This window comes from Martes martes (genome assembly GCF_963455335.1).
Source record: "Martes martes genome assembly, chromosome: 1".
NCBI lineage: Eukaryota > Metazoa > Chordata > Mammalia > Carnivora > Mustelidae > Martes > Martes martes.
In genome coordinates, this window is record NC_137888.1 from 151,791,105 (window position 1) to 151,816,625 (window position 25,521).

The 25,521-nt window shown below is 41.9% G+C and overlaps 1 protein-coding gene across 3 annotated transcripts in view; it reads right to left on the reverse strand.

Moving 5' to 3' along the window:
• STAC (SH3 and cysteine rich domain) overlaps positions 1 to 25,521 on the reverse strand; it is a gene marked incomplete at both ends in the record, with an annotated part of 143,705 nt that overhangs the window by 22,262 nt on the left and 95,922 nt on the right. For all 3 annotated transcript variants that reach the window (XM_080825850.1, XM_080825849.1, XM_080825848.1), the window contains 3 exons: positions 5,597 to 5,685; positions 7,518 to 7,582; positions 18,554 to 18,632. In XM_080825850.1, the coding sequence (XP_080681976.1) occupies positions 5,597 to 5,685; positions 7,518 to 7,582; positions 18,554 to 18,632 (233 nt within the window). The remainder of the gene's footprint in view (positions 1 to 5,596; positions 5,686 to 7,517; positions 7,583 to 18,553; positions 18,633 to 25,521) is intronic.

Sequence of the window (25,521 nt, forward strand, 5' to 3'; positions counted from 1 at the left end):
ATCAGTTTTAACTTGATTTCAAGTGGTGCTTTGAAAAAAATCAGAAAGAGATGAATTCAGGCCATCCCATCTCCAGAGGTTCTCATGAATATTAGCTAATGAGACGAATGGTTGCCTGGTTTCATTCAGACTCAACCACAGAAAAATCCGAGACTTGCAGCTTCCAAGAAAGAGGCTGGCGAGTCAAGAACCTAAACCCTTATTTGGGATTATAAAAGAAAATACAGTTTTCTTTGAAGCCCCCTAGTTTAGGTGTTCAGACACACACTGAAGTGGAAATTAATCTGTATCTTAGAATTTAATAACATTGGAAAAGCAGTTCCCTCTTTTCCTCTCCTGGCTCCTAAGCTTTTTTCTTTTTTCCTTTTTCTTTCCCCCTTATGAAACATGGCCATTATCATATAAATTTGTTTGGGGAGAACTAATAAAAATGAAAATGACTTAGATGTGGGAAGGCAAGATGGATTCTTTGGAATAGGCATTATATGGTCACTGGAATATGCATCTGAACACATCAGTCTTTTATTTACTCCCCATTCTTTATTTCAGAGCCCCTAAGGTGTTTTAGGGGTTTGTGTTGACTTGGAGTTATTTACATCTGCTGCTTATTTACAAGATATACCAGCATGGCAAAGCCATAAAATTTACTCTTATTGACTTTTATTTTTACTTTCTAAAAGATATTTTCTTTATTTGAGAGAGAAAGTGAGAGAGCGAGTGCACGCACACACAGGTGTGTGTGGGGGGGTGTGGAGGGGCAGAGGGGGAGGGAGAGGGACAAGCAGATTGTGCTGAGTGTAGAGCCTACATGGGTTCCATCCTGCGACCCTGAAATCATGACCTGAGTCGAAACCAAGAGCCGGACGCTCAACCCACCGAACCACTCAGGTGCCCCTATTCTTAGTGATTTTTAAAAGGCATGTTGGTGTGAATAATAAGCAATGGCTCTAAGACTGTTTTGCAGATTTCTGAACCCCAAATTGGCAAGGATAATGGGACTGGTTATGCTGTAAATGTGGAAGGAGAAAAGCTAAGCATGTGTTACCAAGCTCTTGCTAACTATGTGTGTGTGTGAATGAACATGTATCTGAGCGTGCATGGGCATATGAATGTATGTGTGTATCCGACTGTGAGCACGTGGGCGTGTATGAGCATATTAAGTGTCTCACATGCATATACTCACCCACTAGGATACACACTACGTGCCCTCACAAGGCAGCATATACCATAACGGTGTCAGTACTGGTGATAATGGTTTCTATTTCAAGTAGCATTTTAAAAAGCTTGGCTCATGTATTAAGCTGGCCATCCGTAAAGTGTAATTTACAAAGCTCTTAAAAAATTTGATAATAAGGGTCATTGGTGGAAGCTGTTTAAGACCCTAATTTCAGAAGTGCATCTACTATACAAGCTCATTACACTCAGACGGAGGACTGGGTTGCTCTTTGATGTTATCAGACCTTGAGTGGTCAGTGACAGTCCAGGGATCCTGTGCATGTTGGCACCATGTCTTTCATGTCAGGGGTAAAATATCGTATCTGTAAGTCAGCAACTGCAAAATGGACTCAAAGATGAGGGGCAGGGTCTCACAGTCTCCTTTTGGCTGGACAAATTAGATGAAGTCCTACTGAACATGCTCAAAGGCCAAAGAGAAATTTTGTGTTTTTTTTCAACTATTATATCCTTAGGGTAGTGTTGATGGGATCCAGAGGACTTGGAAATAAAACATATTGTGAAAAGATGCAAATTAAGAAGGGATCTAAAATACACTGTGCACCTCGCTTTGTACTGGGCATAATATCCCACCTTTTATTTACATCATCTGGTTTAATACTCAGTCTTCCTAGGAAGGAGAAAACTGTCCCCCCACCCTCCGCCCCCCAGAGATTGCAACATTGGCTGAAATAGACGCAGCTGGGAAGGATCCTCACTGGAGAACAGACTCGGTCTCTGTGACTCCCCAGTAGTGCTTTTCCGCCCTGCCGCCTTGTTCTGTCTGGCTCTCGAGCTCATGCTGGATGGACAGAGCTACTATCATGAGAGCTCCAGCAACTTGGGCAGGTAGTGGATGACTTCATGAAAGCCTCTGTCTTTAGACAGGGTTTGGAGACCAATGATAGGACTGTGGGACTTCTAAGAGGCGGACTCACTGCCCTAAGACTGAGGGGGCAGTGCCCCAGAGGTTCCTTTCTGAGGCCTACTCTTCCACCTCTCAACCGTGAGTGCTCAGTAAGGGCTTACCAGGGCTTCTTCTCAACCGTCTGAAACCCTTGATCTCCTTTTCTACTGTTTCTTCTTGACAATTGATATTCATCATGGGATCAAGGCCCACCTCCTCCAGGAAAGAGGTCTGGGCTAAGCCCTCTGAGCTTCGTTTGCTTCCCCTTTTATCATTCCCGGGATATTATCATGTATTTGACATTCCCACATTGTGCACGGCAGGCACAACATGAGTTCATTTCATCTCCACGATACTCTCCATTTCCTCATCACCTATTCATTAAGAATCTACTGTGTTTCAAGAACTGTCCTATGCTAGACAGGCTGGCAATGACAGGTTTGTTCTCATGGAGTTTATAGGAGAAATAGAGGTTCACCAAATAATTCCAGAAATATATAAACACAAGTGGAGGTAAGTGCTTTAAAGGAAAGAAATATGGTGTCATGAAAGGAGATAATAGAGGACTCGCACCCAGATTGGGGGTATCAGGAAAGGGTGCGTCGAAGAAGTGAAACCTGAGTTGAGCTCTGTGGAGGTCAGTAGAAAGGTCTAGACTGTTAGCTGTTGGCTGAAAAGCTTTCCTTGCTCCTGAGCAGATACATAATGGATGTTTGCTGAAGCAATGATTCAGCCGCTCTGAGCTACAGCTGTTGGCTTCGCCGATCGGGACATCTTTGCCCTCAAGCTTACACTCCAAACATTCCCTGTGCTCACCTCATTTGTCCTCTGCCCTGAGGACAATACCCGTGTGCTCCCCTGGATAAGAATGTAGGTGGATAAGAATATTTTGTTAAAAGGAATTTTTTTCTACCTTATTGTGTGAGGAGGAAAGGATAATTCACAAAGCATCAGTTCATTCAAGGAATTATATCAAATCCCCAAAGCATTGCTTTACACATTTTAAATCAAGTGCCTGACTTTTAAACTGGGAACATACAATCTCTTGGCAAAAAAAAAAAAAAAAAAAAGAAAGAGAAAAAAAGAAAAAAAACAGGAAAAAGTATGATTTATCACTCCAATCTTGCAGTCTATGTAATGCAGGCATTTCACTCCTGGGAATGAATAGTCCTGTTTGCCTCAGAGCAGACTGTAAATGTTTGATTCGTGACCAGACAACTTGACTTTTAATGACCTGCAACTGTCTAAAATAAGCACAAAAATTTATGACCACCACACCAGGCAGCTAGACATCATTCCTTAGTACCCTAATAACATCCTATCATTCTCTGGAATTGTTCCTTTCATCTGCTGACTTCAGAACAATCTTCCGGTATAAAATGGTGGGGCTGCCACACAGGGAAGCTGTTCCAGTTTAAAGTCTAGATATCCAAATGATGGTCCCAGGAAGGACACAATAAACAGTATTTATTGCAACGTGAATAGATATCATCCTTGTCTTCCTTGGCAGAGAGTTGACTGCGGACAGTCAGCTGTCCACATTTCTTTGGACAGGCAGCCCCCCAGCCATGACTCCCAGGCAGGCTCTGACTCTAGGGCTGGTTCTATCTCTGAGAGAACAGAGCTTCGCTTGGTAAATGCCTTCACCTCCTGCTGCACGGATGCCAGACTGTTCGGGTCTGTTTATAGCTCCAGCCAGTGAGTTCAGCATGGCGAGTCCTACTCAACGATGGAGACAACTCAGATTACAAGAGCCTACTTGTCTGAACAGATCCCAGGCGCCAGGATTCAGGCCCTGAACTCTGCTCTGGAAAGGCCCAAGAATCACTTGGAAGAAGATGGCAAATGAATACTGAAACCAAGCTGACCTTGGGTATGAGCCAGACTCTGGCAGGATACACACAGCGGATGTGGAGTCTTGTTGGATGAAGGGCAGCCAGACTGCTGGGCTTGACCTCATGGCACATGGAACCCGGGAAAGGGGGGCTAACTGGAGACTTTTGGTAGCTCTTTCCTTTTATGGGGCTTTGTGTAAAGTGAAAGAAATGGGAAACCAGCTCAGGCAAGCAGGACAGGGATCATGCCTGGGAAATGGCACAGTCTGAGAAGGAGAAGTCCAAAGAGCTCCAGGGTGGAGAGACGACACCTTCCAGAAGCCATGTGAAGGGAGTGACTAGCAACTGGTAGCCTGGCCTCCATGACAGACAAGTGGAGTCCACCTCAAAATGGAGGCTAAATCCCTAATGCTCTGGCATTTCAATAGTTTCAGCTCTCTGTTCTCTTCAGAAGAGGAAAGAACTGATCTCTGAGGGAACATCTGACTAGAAAAGCAACCCCTTCTAACCTATTCTAGGGTCAAAACCCACCAAACTCCTATGTTTTGGAGTCAATACATGGAGGAAAGAAATAAAGCATTTTCTCCGAGGTAGGTCAGTGAACACGTTATAAAAATTGTAATAACTGTCAGTCACTGAGTGTTTATAATGACGAGGAACTGTGCTATATGCTTTATGAACACTGTTCATTTCACCCTCAAAAGTACCTCAGCGTGAAGAGGTCATTGCTATTCTTTTATAAGTAAGGGAATCAGAGCAATGAAATGTTTATACATTGCTTAAGGTCGCACAACAAGCAGCATGTGAACTCAGCACGGACTCCAGCTTCCCTGGATTGCACGAACGTCCCAAAGCTCACCTTATCCTCCCCCGTATTTCAGGTACCATGAAGTGGGATGGATCCTGAAACAAAAGCACAGCTCAGGGTGTGCAGCAGGGGGGAGGTGCCAGGATACACAAATGGTTTTAGTTTGATCTTTTAACCTGTGTCAGTTTGGCCACTAGAGACATTGATTTTGGGGCACCTGGGTGGCTCAGTCAGTTAAGTGGCTGCCTTCAGCTCAGGTCATGATCTCAGGGTCCTGGGACTGAGTCCCGCGTCGGTCTCCCTAATCAGTGGAGAGCCTGCTTCTCCCTCTCCCTCTGCCTGCCACTCTGCCTACTTGGGCTCTCTCTCTAGCTCTCTGTCAAATCAATCAATCAATCAATCAATCAACCAATCAATCTAAAATAAAAAAAATCAAGACATTGCTTTTGATTCCCTATTAGACCCCGCAAGATGCCAAGAGCCTTTGACGCTCAAGGTGCACGCAAACACCCATTGGCAGCTCTGCTGCTGATGCAGTAAAACTGTGCTTCTTAAAGCGGGGTCCCTGATCAGCAACATCAGAAACACCTGCTGACCAGTTAGAAATGCAAATTCTCTAACCCCGCCCCCCAGACCTGCAGGATCAGAAACCGCAGGGACAGGGTCCAATAATCTGTCTGCTAACCAGCCCCAGAGGTCACTGGATGCTGGCTCACGTGTGCCAGTCACTGCTCCAAGGCATTAGGATGTAGCACTAATTGAATTCTTTTTTTCACATGAAAAACACTGACTTTAAATTTTCTTTCTTTTTTCTAAAAGAAATTTTTTTTTTACCTCATTTCCAAATCTTCATTCTCCTGTGGTACAAATTTGTACAAGGCAACATAGGTGTTCATCTGTAATGGTTCTTTGGAAAGAGATCCCTGAAAGAGAAAATAATAGAAAAATGAGAGAAGGAAGGAGGAAAACAGAAAATAAGTAAGTGAATGCAGTGTAATTCTAGTGTAAGGACTGTGAGTGTTAAAATATCAAACTATTATTATTCAGGCTTTGTTTCAACCATAGGTTTATTTTAAATTTCTTAGCTAAGTTTGATTTCATTAGAAACCAAAACCAATAGTGTGTAAATCTGTCAGAAATAACTACAAATGTCTTCAAATCAACTTTTTCTTTTCTACAGTTGTTCATGAAAGGTGACAGGCTTGGTCCCAAGAATGGGAATATTCACACTATAGAAATAGGGACATATGAATAGTAGTAAGCAGCTTTCATTTCCTAAAATTGACTTTTTAATCAGTTAGCCTAAAATTTGGTACCTAGCCTATCAAAGGGACTCTGGTATAGTCAAGAGCAATTAGTTCATGCATGTTGTGACAGAAGCATAGTGTTTGACATCAGACTGATTTAGTTTCTATCAAAGAATCACCATCTCCTGACCATGAAACCTTGCAATAATGGTAATAAAGGCTACCACTTTTGATAACTTACTGTGTGTGCCAGGCATTATGTTACATGCATTGGCATACTCACAACAGCCCCCAATTGTTGTCCCCACTTTATAGATTATCCAAGAGTCTTATAAGTGTTATGTAAATATTACCCATTATTATTATCCAAATATATGTCAATGCTATATAAATCTTTTCACTTTGTAATACATAATGAACACAAATTATATAATATATAAAATATAACTGCATAATATTACTATTATGTAATACAACAGAACATACATAACATATACATATCATTGTTATATATGTGTATATAAAATTATACATGATATACAGAATTGTATAATATATTTAAATACATGATATGATAAATATATACTATATAAGACATAAACAAAAGTTGTACACAACTTTGATTCACTCTTCTATCCAAAGCTCAAGTACCTTAAGTTCTATACTTCTGTCCTAGTCTATCCTGTTCTAATTATATAGATAAAATTATACAGTATTATATATAAGTGAGCATAAAATATATATTTACATACTATAAAATATGGTCATAATTGATTATGTAATTATGTAATGTACACACCTTACAGTATGCATCATTTTGTATATAACATATACAATGGTAGCAAAAAGCATATAACACAATACATATCCTTTTTACCTTTGATGCACTGTGATGCGTGGTTTTACGCTACCTGTGCTACCACACGTTTATGCTACATTGTTCTTTTCTGTTCTATTCTACACTCTATTCTGTTCTGGGACCTACTAACTAGGTTTCATAACCCACCTGGGTAGTGATCTGTAATGGGATCTAGGGACCATGCCTGGTCTATCTTCTGTGACATCTGTGAATATAAATACAGGGAATTCTCACTAAAATGGAGTCAGGAGATTGGGCTGGGGTAGCTATTATGGCCTGTTTCTCGTAGTCAGCTTAGACCCAGCAGGAAGACAGGGACCTTGCTGTGGTTACTATGTAACCACGACTTTACTGTCCCAGCAAGAAGAGGGAAGCCAACAGTTCAGCCAATAAGAGACAATCTCAGCTCAGCCAATGAAAAGCCGCCATACTTAGTGTTCCTAGTTTCCTCCAATGGACTTTTTGTTTATAGCATTCTCCCCCAACTCCCTCCTTGTCTCTACAAAACAGCCTTTCCCTCCTTTGTTTGGTGGGATTGCCTATGGTTTTGCCATAGTTTACTTGTCCTGTATTGATATTTTCTGCTGTTTCTGAATAAATTTGTGTTTTGCTGGTAAAGCAATTTTTTAAGGTTAACAGTGATAAATACCTGGTGGTTTATGTTCTTTGCTTGGTGTCTGGAATCGTCAGTGTCATTTTCTGGATAAGTAAACACTGAGGGAGACAAGAAAAAGCAGGTGCTTTATGAATCCAGTCACCACGTTTTGGAATCATGCCTAGAAGATGTGGCTTTATGTTTTCCCTGTCCCATAGCTTCTACTTTCTTCCTCACTGCCCTTTCCTCATCTTAGTTACACAACTTTCACGTCATCTTCCACGTGAGGCTTTTCCTGCCTCCCAAGTGGCATTCCCCTCTACCTTCTCTGCGTGTCCACACCCGTGCCCATGCCTCCAGCAAGCATGCCTCCTGATTATTTGGCAGTTGGGTTCACAACTAAGCCTTATTTGGCAAAGCGTTTCATTCATCTTTGAAACAATGTTATTTATCTGTTGAATGAATCAGATCATTTGTTCAGGGAACAGTGGGTGAGGTATGGCCTAATTGCATTTGAATGACCCTTTCTAAATACCAGATTCTTTTATCTATTTTCAATATTTTGTTTTCAGTTTCTTGATATCTATATTATATTTTGTACATTAAAGCTTTAGCTTTTTTGTGTGTATTGGAGAGATGGGGGAAAGGGCAGAGGAAGAAGGAAAGAGATAATCTCAAGGAGACTCCCTGCTGAGCACAGAGCCCCATTTGGAGCTTGATCTCACCGCCTTGAGGTCATGACCTGAGCCCAAACTGAGTGAGACACTCAACTGACTGAGTCACCTAGATGCCCCTAAAGTTTTAATTTTGAACTTCAAAATATTCCATCTCTTATCATTAATGCATTGGGACTATTATTCAGAATAGAAAACAAATAATGGCTTTTCATTTAGTTGGTTTTGAGATATGTAATTCTCTTCCTTTTGCATTTAAGTAGCCACCCTGTGGTCTCAAATAAAAAACAAAGCTTCCTCAAATGGGCAGGGATTTTCACCATCCAGATGCATGGGTGGAGGAGATCCCTGATGGGTATTGCAGGGGGGCTCTGCCTTAACTTGTTTGATCAGCCACCTTTACCCCAGGGACCAATGAGACAGCCTTATTCTCACCACATATATCTGCCTCAAACAAAAAGGTGGCAAGTGTTTCCAAGTTTGTACAATAGAGTTTTGGTGTCTAAATTAACCTACCAGTTAGATGACTTGACATTTAAAAAGATCACATTGCTGCTTTCTTGTTCCCTTTGGTCTACCTTCAGATTGTAAGGAAGTATCAGTAAAGGAGGAGAAACACTCCACAGAAAACTATATAACCTATATGTTACTGCACTGACATCTCCACTATCCTTAAAATGACCTCAATAAATGGGATGCAGAAAACAAGGTTCAGAACAAGAGCCTCAGTAAACGTACTGATGCTCAGTAAACATCTATTCTCCACAGTTTATAGTTCCAGAGCCTGTGCATGAAATTCCATGATTCCTTGGAAGCCTAGGCATAAATATGCAGTCATTGGAGGAGCTCTGGTTTGTAGGTAAGTGGAAAATGATCCTATGGACCTTGTCTGCCTCAATATCTGGATACTCACCTTACCAATTTGAACTGAGTGGAAGCCAACAATACTCTTCATTGGTATTATGTGATTCCCTAAGAGCTTGGTGTAAATATTTGATCCCATAAGAATAAAACTGGATACTTCTAAAAGAATATTGAATATCTGCAGGAAAAATGCAGAGAATGTTCCTAGAAAATTCTTGATTGGAGTTAAAAAGGGAGACTTCATAGGCTACATATCAGTTTGAACTGATTTCACAATTTTGCAGTTTCACAATATTTTAAGCTTTTTATTTTTTTAATTTTTAAAAAATTTTTTTAAAAGATTTTATTTATTTATTTGACAGACAGAGATCTCAAGTAGGCAGAGAGAGAGGAGGAAGCAGGCTCCCTGCCGAGCAGAGAGCCCGATGTGGGGCTCAATCCCAGGACCCTGAGATCATGACCTGAGCCGAAGGCAGAGGCTTTAACCCACTGAGCCACCCAGACGCCCCTTAAGCTTTTTATTGAATATCCATTAGCCATCTGGTTCAAAATGTTTACCATTTCTTGTTTTGTTTACCATTGTTTGTTTACCATTATTTGAAGTGACCCCCAAATGTATTTTTAACTATATGACTAAAAGACCACAGCAAAAAAAAAAAAAAAAGGATTTAAAAACCTATTCCTATGGGCTATTTCTAAGACTTTGACTTGAAGGGAAAAGAATAAAGAAAGGTAACAATTTTACTACAGATGTATCATATATTTTTTATGTTTGGTGCTTTAAATTTGTTTTATTAAAAATAATCTGGTTGCTGATATCGCCCAGGACAAGTACTCAAAGAATATACCCATCATGGAGACATATTTTCTAATGTTATGGAAGCAAATGAATCTTTAGTTTCTGCCACATCCCCAAAGGACTTCCCTCTTTTCCTTTTTCATATTCTTTCTCCTTCACTTTGTAGTCCTGTGAGGACCATGTCCACAACTTCATCTTCCAATGAGATGGTTATTTGGTTTTTCCTCTTCAAGAAGAAAATAATGTAAAAGTTTTGTTACTTGCTTATCTAACACAAACACAAATTTGTATCCCTGAAGTAAATCTAACTTGGTAATTATGCATTACTTTAAAAAATAATTATTGGGGGTGCTTGGGTGGCTTCTGCTTTTGGCTGAAGTCATGATCCCAGAGTTCTGGGATCGAGCCCCACATCAGGCTCCTGCCTCAGTGGGGCATCTGCTTCTTCCTCTGCCCCTACCCCAGCTTGTGTGCACACTCTCTCTCTCTCTCACTCTTCCTCTCTTTCTCTCAAATAAATAAAATCTTTAAAAAATTATCAGATTCAGTATACTAACATTCTGTTTCAGATTTCTGCATCCATGTTCAGGATGGAGACTAGCCAGTGATTTTCCTTTCTTAAGGTGCCGTCGATTGATTTTGAGGTCAGCATTAGACTAGCCTCATAAACTAAGTTAGAGAATGTAGCAGCCCTTCTTCCCTGCAACTTTTTCATTTTCCTGAAAGAGCTTACATAATCTGGAAATTTTCCATTCCTTAAATGTTTGGTTGAGTTTACTTATAAAGTTGTCTGAGCCTGGTATTTTTGCCGTGCAAAATTTGAGATACTTGATTCAGTTTCTATCATGACTAGAAGCAAATTCAAATTCTCAGATTTTCTATTTCTTCTTGAGTCAGATTTTGATCATTGATATTTTTCATGGTATGTGCCCATTCAAAAAAAAGTTTTAAAATTTATTGGCATGAAGTTGGTCATGAGATTCTTTCATTTTCTTTCAATTGCTGTTACAGTCATCCTTTTTCATTATTACCTTTTGCTTCATCTCATTTATGCTTAAAAATATTGTTAGTAATTGTAGGGGTGCCTGGGTGGCTCAACTGCTTAAGCAACTTGACTCTTGAATTCAGCTAGGGTCTTGATCTCAGGGTCATGAGACTGAGCCCCTCCTTGGGCTCTGGGCTGGGTGTGGAGCCTGCTTATGATTCTCTCTCTCCCTGCTCATGCTCTCTCTCTCTCGACAAAAAAATTCTTGGTGATTTTGAGTTTTCTTTCTTTCTTTCTTTCTTTCTTTTTTTTTAAAATAAAGATCTATTTATGAGAGAGAAAGAGAGCACACTCATGTGAGCAGGGGAGAGCAGAGGGGTAGGGAATCTTTAAGCAGACTCTGCACTGAGTGTAGAACTTGACATGGGGCTCAATCCCAGGACCCTGATACCAGGACCTGAGCCAAAACCAAGAGTCAGAGGCTTAACCAACTGAGCCATCCAGGCAATCCTTCTTTTAAAGACCATTCTTAGGATTGATTGACCTGTCTTTGTCATTTGATAATTTCTGCTCTTACCTTTTTATTGCCTTCCTATTGCTTTTTGGGGGCTTATTCTATTTCTCTTTTCTGACTTCTCAAATATGATGCTCAGGTTATTAATTTTAGCCTTTTTATTTTTTAATAGAATAGTTTTATTTATTTTTTAAAGATTTGATTTATTTATTTGAGAGAGAGCACACATGCATGAGCAGAGGGAGGGGCAGAGGAAGACAGAGAAGCAGACTCCTGGCTCAGTGGGGAGCCTGATGTGGGACACCAAGACGTGACCCGAGCCAAAGTCAGATGCTCAACCAACAGCCAGGTGCCCACAGAATACTTTTAAAGCAAAGTATTCTAGTCACAATTTAGGTACACCCCACAAATTTTGATATGTAGTGTTTTCATTATGACTTATTTTAAGTATATTCCAATTCTCATTATATTCTTTTTTGACACATGAGCTTTCTCAGTGCATGTTTTAATTTCCAGAATGATGGGCTCTCCTCTATCTTTTGGTGATTGGTTTCTGTCTTATTTGCATTATAGTCAGAAAGGTATGTTCTCTAGAATATTAATTCTGTGAAAATTTATGAAGCTTGCTTTATGGTCTAGCTGGTGATCAATTTTTTAAAGATTATCTTTTTAGATTTTATTTATTTATTTTTCAGAGATAGAGAGGGAGAGAGAGAGAGAGAGTGAGCACAGGCAGAGGCAGAGGGAGAAGCAGGCTCCCCGCCAAGCAAGGAGCCCGATGTGGGACTCGATCCCAGGACACTGGGATCATGACCTGAGCCGAAGGCAGCTGCTTAACCAACTGAGCCACCCAGGCGTCCCGTGATCAATTTTTTAAATTGTTCTGTGTCCTTAAAAAGAATGTGAATTCTCCATTTGTTAGATGGAGTGTTCTTTTTAAGTCAATTAGACTAGGATTGTCAAATGTGTCCTCAGATCCTCTAAATCCTGAATCTTTTTATGCATTTGCTTTCTAATGACTTCAGAGACATGTTAAAAACCTCTCACTATGAAGGGGTATGTCAATTTCCCTAATACTTCTATCAATTTCTCCTTGAGTTCCTGTCACTTTGAGGCTATATAATAAGTAAACACAAGTTTAGGATTCATATCTTTTGTTGAAGTGGACATGGTCATGTAATGATGTTTTTTTCTCTAGTAATGCTTTTCTGATTTTAATGTCCATTTTTCATACTTTAATACAGTCATACAATCTTTCTTTTGCCTTTTAAATTATATGTATTTTTTTCTTTTACTTTTAAACTTTCTACATCCTTATGTTTTAGATTGTTACAAGTAGTCATAAACAATCCAGTGTGTAAAACTCTTTTATATAGGGCTTAGTTGATTTATATTAATTTTGATTACTTATAAATTGAGGTTCGTGTAAAACTTTTATCTAGGGCTTAGTTGATTTATATTAATTTTAATTACTTATAAATTGAGATTCTCTTCTAGCATTTTATTTTGTATTTTCTATTTACCTCATATTTCCCATGCTTTTTCTTCTACTTCTATACCCTTTTCCCTTTCTTCCTTTAAAGTTATAAGGTTAAATCTATTTTTTAATCTTCTAGTGGCTATTCTAAAAATTTTATGAGGTATATTTAACTTAATAAAATCTAAAGTGAAAGAATATCTTTAATTTCCTTCCAATTAGTATGAGAACCTTTGAATGTCCATTTCTTTCTTAAATATCCAGTATTTCAGTTAGTGTTTTATTAACAACTTTTTGCTGACGTTGTTATCTTTTTATGTAGCCAATGTTCACTTGGTTCTTTCTTTGTGCTTCATTCCTTGCTTCTTGGTCCTTCCTTTGAGGTCACACTTTCCTCTCTGAACTACATCCTTTCAAAATTTCTTGACTGGCTCTTTCTTCACTGCACTGTAGACACAGTGTTTGTCTGAATATATATTCTTGAAAGAGTTTTGCTTTTGCTCCATTTACAGTTCTATTTTAAGAGTTGCTTTTCTTTTGAATTACTGAACATATTGTTCTACTGTTACTTGGTTCTCTTGTCACTTACAAGAAAGAGTTGTCTGTCTAGTTTTCATTCTTCTGCAGGTAATCTGTCTTTCATTTTGCATTTAACATTTGTAACTGCAGTTTTGCAAAGATGGGTCTAAGTATAAATTTCTGAATTTGAGGAATGGTGTCTTTAGTCAATCTTGAAACATATTAGCCACTATCTTCTTGAATATTTTCTTTCCCCCATTCTCTCATTATGTAACTTTTAAGTGTCAGTTAGATGCAGGCTGGACTTTCCTGCTCATCTTCTGTGTCTCTTTCACTGTCATGAATTCTATTGCTCTGTCACCCTGGCTTTACTGTAAGAAAGTTCTTTGCCTATGTATGCCACACCACTAATTCTCTCTTCAGCTATATCCAATATGCTATTAAATCCAACAAATTTCTTCTTCTTCTTCTTTAAGATTTTATTTGTTTATTGAGAGAGAGACACACAGCAAGAAAAAGAACACAAACAGGGGGAGTTTGAGAAGGAGAAGCAGGCTTCCTGTTGAGCAGGGACCTTGATGCGGGGCTCAATCCCAGGACCTTGGGATCTTGAACTGAACTGAAGGCAGATGCTTAAGGACTGAGCCACCCAGGCACCCCTCTTCTTTTTTTAATTTCTAAAAGTTCTGTTTGGTTTTCTTAAAATTTGCCTGTTCAACTCTGATAGTGTCTTACTCTTTTGTTATATGTTCTAGTCCATTTTTTGTATCTTTAAATATATCTAACTATACAATTAGATATTTCTTTATTTGATAATTCTAACGTATACAGTCTCTGAAGTCTGATCATAAAAAAGGTGGGCTTTGGCTAACTCTTACACATGCTAGCTCATTTTCTTGTGTATTTGGTGTATTTCCATGATTAGTTCATGTCCTTTGAAAGTTCATTTGTGGAAACTTCTGAGGTCTGGGCTTAAATTCTCTTTCTCCAGAGGCCATTTGTATTACTTCTGGCAAATGCTTGTGTATTTATCCAACAAGGCCACTGTAAATAAGTTCATCTAAAATTTTATATTATTTTACTTTGTCCACAGAGGTAGTATGAATTTAGGCCCTAAACCCAAGTAGGAAGAGTTTCTTCCCTCTTTTGCTTTTTCTTTTCTTTCCTCTCTGCTCCTATTTCATTTCTCTCTTTTCTTCCCCACTTGAGTTAAGGCCAATATAACATTTTTCTTTACTAAATTCCTCTGCAGGACATTCATTTTTCCTAGTGCCGCTAAAGGTGCCTTTTGGAGTATCAGCTTTTTCCCAAAGGGCCTCTCATTGTACCTATTACTATGCCTGCTTGCCAGATCTTGCTCTCTACTGACCATACCTGGGGCTTATTCTTCCCCAATCTGAGACCCCAGTGATGTGTATAATAAACAATGGCCCTCACCTGCTTATGTCTCTGGATTCATGCTTTATTGTCATTTCTAGACTCCAAGGAATTGTCTTATTTTGCTGCCAGCTCAGCCATGCATTAACTGGAACTTTTTTAAAAAAAATTCTTTTTCCCAGCAATTTTAGATGTGCTAAAGTGGAAGAAAAACTTCTCTAAGGCAAGAGAGTCCTCTATGCTTTTAAAAAGACCTTTACTTGCTTTAGATATGAGACATTTAGATATTAGGGTATCTGTTGAAGAAGGCATTAAAATATTTGCTTCATTTTCTGGATGACAAATCAAAATGTGAGATATAAAATCAGTGCATGTTAAAGGCAAGGACAAATTTTCCAAATCTGAGCTTGCTTTTTCCTTTCTGGGCAAAATTTCTTTGCTTCAGTGAAAAGTAAGGTATCATTGGGCTTCATAATATTCTCCAGTGGATGTGATTAACCCAGTTCTTTTTGAAGAATATTTCTAGGAATTTGTCTTACTTATGTTCTTTTCCCTCTGCTTCTCTTCCAGGAAAGTTATAATCACATAGAGTCACACTGAAATGCAATTATTGAAGGCAGCCAATAACGTCATTATTTGGCATTTTGAGCTGCAATAGGCAATCTAGATTTTACTTCTCCCTTTGCTCACCACATAGCTTCAGGTGGAGTTTCTGGCCAAAGATGAAGACCAACAACTCTCCCCTCTAAGTTTCTGATGCATCCACAAATAGTGTTGAAAACAACAACCAGAAACAGACAGACCAGCCCAGCATCTTTCATGAGAGAGGAAACAGAGAGTGCACACTTGGTAAGAAAGAAAGGAGTATGACTTGTATCCTCTTCCAAGGAGACTCTGGAAATCTTCCTCAAGGATTTTGACATGACACCTAGCTGGCAGAAATAACACCTGTATGCACTGTGTAATTTTTAGAACATAAACTAAACATGTCATGCAGAACAGCTTGTGACCGGAAGCCAAGTGCTACTTCTGAAAGGCCAGGACCCTCCATGCCATGACTGTGGGGAGACCAGTGGGAGCCTGGACACACAAGCAGGGTGTTTTCTCTGCCTTGTTTCCCAAATTGCGTGGACAGGGGATTAAGTCCAATCACAAGAACATGTTTTGAAGCAAACTGCTGTATAATTAATCCCTCCAGCTTCCAAGGGTGCATTGTAAAGAAAGCTATTGCTGATCAAAGGAATAGTTAATAGATCCCCAAAGCTTTATAGAGGTTTATTGCTTGTGAAGTTCTTTCAACAGACTTCTTTGAATTAGGCTCTAAAAATGCCTCTTAACATAAAAGAAATGGCAAATATTCAACTTTGTGTCTTTGAGTGTATTACTCCGTGCCTCAGTTTCCTTATCCATACAGTATGTGTTTGTGGGTGTGTGTATGTGTTGTGTGTATTGGAAGGGAGGGAGTTAGACTAGATGACTTCTCATCCTGCTTCTTGAACTTTAATAAGATTAATATGTAAACGCTGCTTCTACAGTTCTGGAAAGGCCTGAGGTTTTGCATTTCTAACAACTTCTCTTGTGATGTCCAGGATGCTTGTCCATGGGCCACACTTGAGAGTGGGGAGGCTCTGGGTTGTGCCTCTGACACCTGATGACCTCCTGATGGGTTTATTAGAAGGAAACGTGCTTCACTTTGATGATTCCCTGATATAGCTCCTTCACATTATAAAAACTTATTGAAGACCACTTTTTGCATAAAGAAATCTCCAGGGCAAGCAGAGACCTTAGCTACTGAGGAAGAGGTTAGCAAGAGCACCAAAACTGCTGGCCAGGATGCCTGAGGCAGGGAGATGAGTGGTGGGCACATGCCGGGAATGATTTTGAAGAGCAGAAAGTAAGATTTACTGATAGATTGGCTACAAGACATGAGAAGAAGGGGGAGTCAAGTCTGATACCAAAAGTTCTGACCTGGAGTAAGACTGACTAGCAGAACAGAGCTCCTATTTACTGAGCAGGGGCAATGGGGAAGAGCAGGTTGCAGTGGGTGGGTGGGTGGGTGAGCAAATCAAGAATCCAGTTTGGGTGTGTTAACTTCACGATGTCTACTCCCCATTCAGATCACCATGTCCGGTGGGCAACAGGCATCTGGAGGCAGCAAAGGGGACTGAAGTTTCAGAGTCATCAGTGTATGGAGAGCCTTTACATTCATTATTTCACTGAATGATAACAACACCTTATGGATTCGGTATGATCACTATCCTTCATTTCAGAGATGAAGAGATTGATACCGAGAGATCAAGGTCACTGCTTTGAGGCCACACGACCACCGAGGGAAGCCCAGTGGTCAGCCTCCAGAGAAAGGAGTGGCTGAGGGCCAAATACTTCCCTGCAGGCAGTCATGAGCAGACCAGCAGTTGGATGAAGGGAAGGGTGCAGGCAGAAGGCAGACTCAGAGGACAGCACAGATGACCACACTTGAAGTGTTAACATGAAGGTCTGGTTGAATACCCATGTCTGATAAGTTTGTGCTCAAATGCTGATGAATTCTGACCAAACTCAGTTAACGTATCTGTGGGGCTAGACAGACATGGGCTGGGGGGTCCTGTGGCATTACGGCCCTGCTGTGAGTTTCCCCAGGAAGCCAGCACTCTAATTCATCTAATGGCACTGCTAAGTGCTCAGTGAATGTTTGCACTGATCTAAAAGTGCAGCTTTCCCCAGATGATGCCAAAGAATTCTTTGCCTAGCGTGCGCTCTAGCAGATGTGAGTGGGCTTGGCAAGGGGGGCCCCTGGTGAACACTGATGCTTATTTAGGAAGGAGAATCACAGAGGATTCTCATGCGGAATCATAGAGACACTGCCCTAACTAGAGAAGACACATAAATGAGCTCCTAGAGCTGAGGAAATGGAAGAGATGCCTCGTAAGACAGTTGCTGCGAAAGCAGCTCTGGGGTACTGAATGCAGAACTTCTGCTTCCAGTCTGGAAGGGCAGAGGTGACCAGTTGAGTGGAAAATCTACCCAAGGTGCCACATCCCCATGCTTCTGATGCAGGGATAACTTCTGCCAGGAGAATACATTCAGACCAGGTCAGCAACTCGAATCAGAACCCACAACTTGGCTAGGTTATGAGCGGACCTGAGGACAGTCTAATGATTTGTATCATTTTGCTGGTCATAGTAAATACTTCATAAATACCTTTTGCATAAATGAGTGTGGTTAAGTAGTTGCTGACATCAGAGAGGCTTGGCAAGATTCCTCCATAAGGGGCTGGTTGTGTCTTTAAACTCTGGTTTAAGAGGTTGTTGTTTCTTAACGTTAGCAAGCAACAGCGTGTAGTTAGCATTCAATAAAAATTCTAGAAATTATTGTAACAAGAGCCTAAGCTATGAGAAAATTAAATAACATTAGGAAAGAGTGTTTGGCTCAATCATACAGATCAGGTTTTGAGTGTCAGTTATCCGTGCTGGGGAGGAGCCCTGTGGGAGGCCCCTACTTACCTGGCCCACCACCCACCTGCTCTGGGGTACTTCAGCTGTAGCAGGGAGTGGCTTCTTTCCAGAACGGTTTGCTAATCTAATGTAGGTCAATGAGGGAAATGATGTAGTTACAAAAAGGTCTAGAAGTGACTCCTAGATCCCAGTGTAGCTAAGTCCATAAGGGGTGAGAACTCAGGGAATTTTGCAGTCAAATCAGGGAGATCCACCAGGAATTAGGCATAGTTTCCCTCCAGAATATTGTACAATTGCTCAGAGTGAATTCCAGAGCTAGGAGAGAAAGAAAAGAACTGGAAGTCAACTCTCCCTGGCTGTGGACTGGGCGGGGCAAGGCCCTTCACATCCCTGCTGGGGTGATGCCTGCCTCAGGGCTCATGCACTCACCACTGTTGCTGCGTTTCCGTGGGTCATATCCTCCTCCTGGCCCGTCAGCTTCTTCAGGAACCTCCACAAGATCTGAAGTCTTAGAGAAAAGAGGGAGCGACATGAAATGAGCAAAACCCTTTCAGTGGGCCAAATGAGCAGAGAAATTTGATGTCAGTAGAGGTATTAAGGTAGAATTTGCCTGACATTGTCTGAGGAACCCAATCATGCTGTGGTCTGGCTAACTTCAGAGAGACTGAGTGTTCCCTCATGCGGGCGGTGGCTCCCTTCCAGTGTGTCTGCAGGCTCAGGGGGCAGCAGGGGGCGCATGAGAGGCACCCAGTGAGTGTGGAATGAATTTCTAGATGCACAGGTCATAGTTAGGCTTCTTCCCAGGGACACACAACAGAGAGAAATCAGAATTCATGCCCATACCCTGTCATGTCAAATTCTCACTGACACTAGAGCTCTTTTAGAGGTAAGTTTTAAATATAGATGGTCCCTCTAGCATAATCTCCTCCAGTCCCATCCATGTTGATGCAAAAGTTGGGTATTCATCCTTTCTGATGGCTGAGTAATATCCCATTGTATATATGGACCATATCCTCTTTAACCATTCACCCGTTGAAGGGCATCTTGGTTCTTTCTACCGTTTGGCGACTGTGGCCATTGCTGCTATGAACACTGGGGTACAGATGGCCCTTCTTTTCACTACATCTGTATCTTTAGGGTAAATACCCAGTAGTGCAATTGATGGGTCATAGGGTACCTCTATTTTTAATTTTTTGAGGAACCTCCACACTGCTTTCCAAAGTGGCTGCACCAGCTTGCATTCCCACCAACGGTGTAAGAGGGTTCCCCTTTCTCCACATCCCCTCCAGCATTTGCTGTTTTCTGTCTTGTTAATCTTTGCCATTCTAACTGGTGCAAGGTAAAGGAAAGGAAAAGTGAATTGGGGGAATCAGAGGGGGGGATGTACCATGAGAGACTGTGGACTCTGAGAAACAAACTGAGGGTTTTAGAGGGGTGGGGAGTGAGAGGATGGGGGAGCCTGGTGGTGGATATTAAGGGGGGCACGGATTGCATGGAGCACTGGGTGTTGTACATAAACAATGAATCTTGGAACCCTGCATTGAAAACTAATGATGTATTGTATGGTGACTAACATAACACAATAAATAACTAAATAAATATAGATGGTCCCCTTCTGATTTTTTTTTTTTTTGATTTTTTTGACTTTACAAAACATATCAGTACATTGAATTTTGCATTTGGATCTTTTCCCGGGCTGGAGTTACATGGGAGTTTATCCCCAGAGGATGCTGAGTGGCGCCTGGGGCTCTGGGTCAGTCCCATGATCACGAAGGCGGCGTCCACAAAGCCATTGTTTGTCACTTTCAGCGCAGTTTCAATCAATGACATGAGCGAGTCAACACTTTGTTATCAAATAGGCTTTTTGCTAGATGATTGTGCCCAACTGTAGGGGAATGCAAGTGTTCTGAGCACATTTGAGTTAGGCCAGGCTGAGCTACGATGTTTTCGAGGTCAGCAGTAGCGAACGCATTTTTGACCTCGGATAGTTTGAACTTACAATGAGTTTCTCAGGATGTAACCCCATTACAAGCTGAGGAAGACTTGTATTGACTATAGAGAACAAGATGCAGTGTATGAGTTAAATGCTGTTTCCCCAGCTGCACAATTATTTACGTAATACTTACTCTGCCTTTTATTTTCTTTTAATAGGATAAGCCACAGCCATTCTTCTGCTTCAGTTACAGAAATAACATCATCACTCTAAATGGCTGATAGTTCTTGATCATTTATCACGTGCTGTTTTATGTATCATATATGTATCTGTTTATTCTTCACAGTAATCCTGTGACAGACATACTTTTCAGTGACGAATGTGGAGCCCAGGGAGAAATCAGTAGTCCTTCTCGAGGTCCCACAGCCTGGGGTTTGAACCTTGGGTGCTTTCTTCAGCGCTCATGTGTCTGAGCTTCTTCCAGCGGTGTGCTGGAAGGGCTCATGTGGGCTGGTGAGAGCCCTGATGGCCTTCACATTGGGAGAGTGAAACAGGCCTGTGTGGGAGTATTTACACCATGGAAATTGGCAAATGCTGCAGATCAGGGTCCAGCCCCAGCTGGTAGTTAAACATTTATCAGCACACCCCTGATTGCTTCTATCAAACGGGCAGATGCCCTTGCTTTCATCTGCTTGGCCCCCATCTCTTTGGAAGAGGAATTTAGGGGGCCTCAGAAGAGGATCACTTTTTTTGGGAAGATTTTATTTATTTATTTGATGGAGAGAAACACAGCGAGAGAGGGAATACAAGTGGGGGGAGTGGGAGAGGGAGAAGCAGGCTTCCTGCCAAGCAGGGAGCCCAATGTGGGGCTTGATCCCAGGACCCTGGGATCATGACCTGAGCCAAAGGCAGACGCTTAACGACTGAGCCACCAAGGCGCTGTGGGTCACATTTTGAAAACAATTTGCTTACATCTTATTTCAGAGGAACAAGTTTGCCTTCCCAGCCCTCTAGCCCTCACAGTCAGCTCACAGCATTTTAGCACAACCCTTGAGAGACTGATTTTTTATATAATCCGGCTTTAAGATTTTCCCCAGCCATTCTCACTTGCATGACACATCAGAAAGAAAGGGAAAAAAAAGAGTCACAGGATCTCTAAGTCACTTATACCCTGCTCCTTTGAAGCTGGCTATTTCTGAACAAAAGTTGCTATTATTATGTTAATTTAACCTTAGGAAATGGAAGATTATTCCCAAACTGGTCAAACCACTCCCAGAAAGTTTTTGAATTTGGATTCTGCAGGCCTTCCCAAAGCCATCCAGCCTTTTATATTCCAGAATATTTGAAAACACATTAAAAGAAACATAATGATTTAGAAACAGCCAGGTGGTGACTCCCCGACAATGTAAAGCCAACGGCCCCACAGCCCTGGAAGAAAATAAATGTGTGGAACAGAGTTTGCTGTGTGGGAATATGTTAGCTTTAGGACATAACAAAACTGCAAGAATGGCAAGTGGCTGAAGTTCATTACCATCTGACCCTGCAGGAAGGAAGCAAACTCATTTTAAAGTACCAATCAATTGTTTCTGTTTTCTTCGTTGAAGCAAGAGGGACTCTGGGAAAAGAGTGAAGTGACAGATATTTAAGGACAATTTGATTTGTCTTTGTCTCCCTACAGCCCTGAGAACAATGCCTTCACAGAGCACAATTCCGAGAATATTTACTGATAGAACCAGTGTCAGTAAGTTTAAATGGACTATGATGAATGGATACCTTATTGACATTCAGAAAACCGTGTCTTCCGCCCTGAGAACCGGTCTGTAGGGGCCAGACATGGCTAGAAACAAAACCATTTCAGACAGAAAAGCAAACTGGACATCCTTAATTTGTCTCTCTGACATTCTTGCTACTTCTACGTGAGAACAAACCACGGAGGCTAACATGGTCATTGCCTGCCGCAGAGGGTCTGAGGACGTCTCCTCATTGTGGGGTGCCCACAGCCCCGGATGCAGTGACAGCTATCCGCTGCCGAGATGTGTACCTGAGGCCCATCCCCGGGGAGTCCCCTCTCTCTTCTTGCCTCCCCAGGCTGGCTTTCATTGGCCTTTCCACGAATGCTGGCCTCAGACAAGCATGGGAGATGTAGGCACTGGGAGGGGATGAGGGTATAGATCAGCTCTCCCCAGTGACATGAGAAAGGCCCATTCAGCATGCAGGGCAAGTGACCAGAGCAGTCTGTTTTTCTTTTTGGCAGAAAGTCTTTTTTTTAAAAAATATTTTATTTATTTATTTGACAGACAGAGATCACAAGTAGGCAGAGAGGCAGGCAGAGAGAGAGAATGGGAAGCAGGCTCCCTGCTGAGCAGAGAGCCCGACGTGGGGCTCGATCCCAGGACCCTGAGATCATGACCTGAGCCAAAGGTCTTGATTTGTAAGAGGTGATGGCTACAGGCTGACAGCCATCTCTGTGTGGCCCTGGGGGAAGCAATGGCCCTTGTCATGCTCCTACGGAAGACCTAACGTGGTAGGTGGGGTTAAGGACATGATCTACAGATCAGAGGTTCTCAAACTTCCGTGGGTGTCAGAATCACCTGGAGGGGTATTCAAGCACATGGATGCCCAACTTGTAGTAGGACAGGGCCTTGAGCTTTCTGTTTTTACGAAGCCCTTCCGTGGATCCAGATTCCCACCAACATTGAAGAATCACTGGCATAAAACAACAGAGAGAAGAAGAGAACCAAGAGTCCTTGTGTTTGAGCAGCTTCATCTAGTCGGGGAGGAAACTAAAGGAGAGAGGGAAAAGTGAGACACAAAAGTGAAAAATACCAAGGAATCTGCAAATCACTATGATTGATGAGTTGGTTGGTGTGGGTGTCTACGGAAGGGACACCCCAACCTAGACCCAAAAGAGATGTTGTCTGCGTAGAGGTAGAAACAAGATGAAGGCAAGACCCAGCTACCGGGCAGAATATGGCAGTCCAGAGAGCTACAAAGTGTGCATGTAACTGGGGGCAGGAATATTGCAAGGTCAGGTCGATGTTGAGGGTTCTGAGGTCGGTCTTTAAGAATCCCTGATACTTTTCCTCACTCTTGGAGCACTTCTTGAGCATGAGGTGCGAGGCCCTGGTATAATGAGATGAACAGGGAACTGTTCAGTATCTAGTACAGGAAAGAGAGGTAAAAACAGAAAATTATGTTGCAATCGTCTCTACCCTGTAAGAAAAGGATTTTTTGAAGGCCTGTTGTGCTTAGGGGAGTCTGAGAACTCTTCCTGGTTTGTGTAAAAACCAAGCTGGTCTTAAAGAACATCAGCTGGGGGAACAGCATGTCCTAAGGTATGAAGATGCCAAGAGCTTGGCGTGTTCAAGGGAAGGTGGGTCTTCAGGGCATGACAGGCCTCCCACGCCATGCTACAGTTCACATGTCGTCTTTTGGGCATGAGGAAGTCAATACAGTCTTTTGATTTGGAAAACTGCAAAGGTCTTTCTTTAAATGATGATAAATCTGAAGGTATTGATAAGAGTAGACTCAAGAGGAAGAGGGCAACACAGCTATTCCTTTGAAATAGTCTGGGTGAAAGATGATGAGATTCAAACATCCAGCACAAAGGGCACTTTTGACGCACATTTCTGAATTTGTCTGTTTGTTTTTTAAAGATTTTACTTACAACAAGAGAAGGAACACAAGCAGGGGGAGTGGGAGAGAAAGAAGCAGGCTTCCTACCGAGCAGGGAGACTGATGCAGGGGTTGATCTCAGGACCCTGAGATCATGACCTGAGCCAAAGGCAGATGTGACTAGAAGTATCTAAGGAGTCACCATCTTGGGCATGGTGGCTGGACCAGAGGACTGTGAATGAGATGATCGCGAAGAACCAGTAGCACAAGAAGGCCAAACCAAAGTAGAGATCTGGGAACATCCCTGACTTAAGGAGTGACTGGAGGACACGTGAGAGGAGACTGGCTGAGGAGGACAGCAGGATGGAACCCTGGAGTGGGTCCAGCCTCTTACAGAGCCCAAGAATGGGCCCCAGTAAGGAATGGCCAGGAAAATGTCCTTCTCAGAGAATGTATTTACCTTTCTAACGGATCACACCCTTGTTTCACTTCGTCATAACTCAAATTCAAAGAAAGCCCAGCCAAGGGCTAAATGCTTAATTGAAATAAAACATCAGCAAATATCATTTATCGAGTGCCAGGCTCTGTGCTAGAAAATTACTTATACTCTTACTGTCATCCAACCCACGTCACCAGAACCAACATTATCATCGGGACTGCCAATTTGATGTATAGCCTCCCTAGGGAGATCACCGGGATCAGGTACCTTAAAATGTCCCAGCTTATACCTGCACTGCTTTGAGGGCAATGTCTACTGAAACTGTTTCCCTCTTTACTCTGAAATCCTGCAGCGCTCCTATAACATAGCTATTATAATACTCAAAACGTGTATGTTATGTTCTGATTCATAATACAAATAGTACAAGACATATAAAAGTGTGTTCCTTAAAAAGTGCCAGACAATGCCGTCACCATCTGCTTTGCGCTCTATTGTTTTGGTCTTCTGAAATAAGTGGTGAATTCGGAGGGTAAGAAGTCATGTCCTCCCCTCCTCCTGTGTCCTCTATGCTGGTGGACTGTAGGCACTTAATTCATGTTTGCTAACTGAGTAAAAGAGAGTAAAACTGCCATCACTTTTAGGGTCAGCAAGGAATAAGTGTACCACAAGTTTTGGTTCTTCCTTCTTAGAAGTTGGTGGGATGCATGAAGAACAGGGCTTTTGGTGAGTGTAAAGTGGCCTCTAGGGGCGTCTGGATGGCTCAGTCAGTTAAGCATCTGCTTTCAGCTCAGGTCATGATCTCAGGGTCCTGGAAACAAGAGGCCCATGCTAGGCTCTCTGCTCAGCAGGGAGTCTGCCTCTCCCTCTCCCCTGCTCATGCTATCTGTCTCTCTCTCAAATAAATAAATAAAATCTTAAAGAAAAGGTGGCATCTAGGATGATAATGGGGCATCAATCAAAAAACCTTCAAATCTACCTACTCACCCACCTAACCTACACACCTGCCTACAGTCTATAACCTCAGTTATCTTGTGGACTGACCTGCACCCATTGAGGGAGATGTTTTCACTCAGCGCGAGAACCCCTCCGATGGGTACGATGGGTACGCACCCCTCCCTCTCCCATGATCCACCCTAATCACTTGATGTTGACAGGACCCAGCTGAGCAGACCACCTGGCGGCTCATCTGTGCCTTGCCCTGAAATCCCATTTTAACATGGGCGGCAACAATGGAACCAGTAACTGGGTGCGAGCCATCCTAGTTGGCAACATTGGCTGGAAGGTCCTTGTCTCTGCAGGACAGATGGTGGCCTTCAGCATGAACAGCAGAGTCGTGTGGCATCCTGGGGCATTTACAGAAATTCTGGTTGGGACCACCAGAAACAGAATGATGACAGCATGTCACGGAGA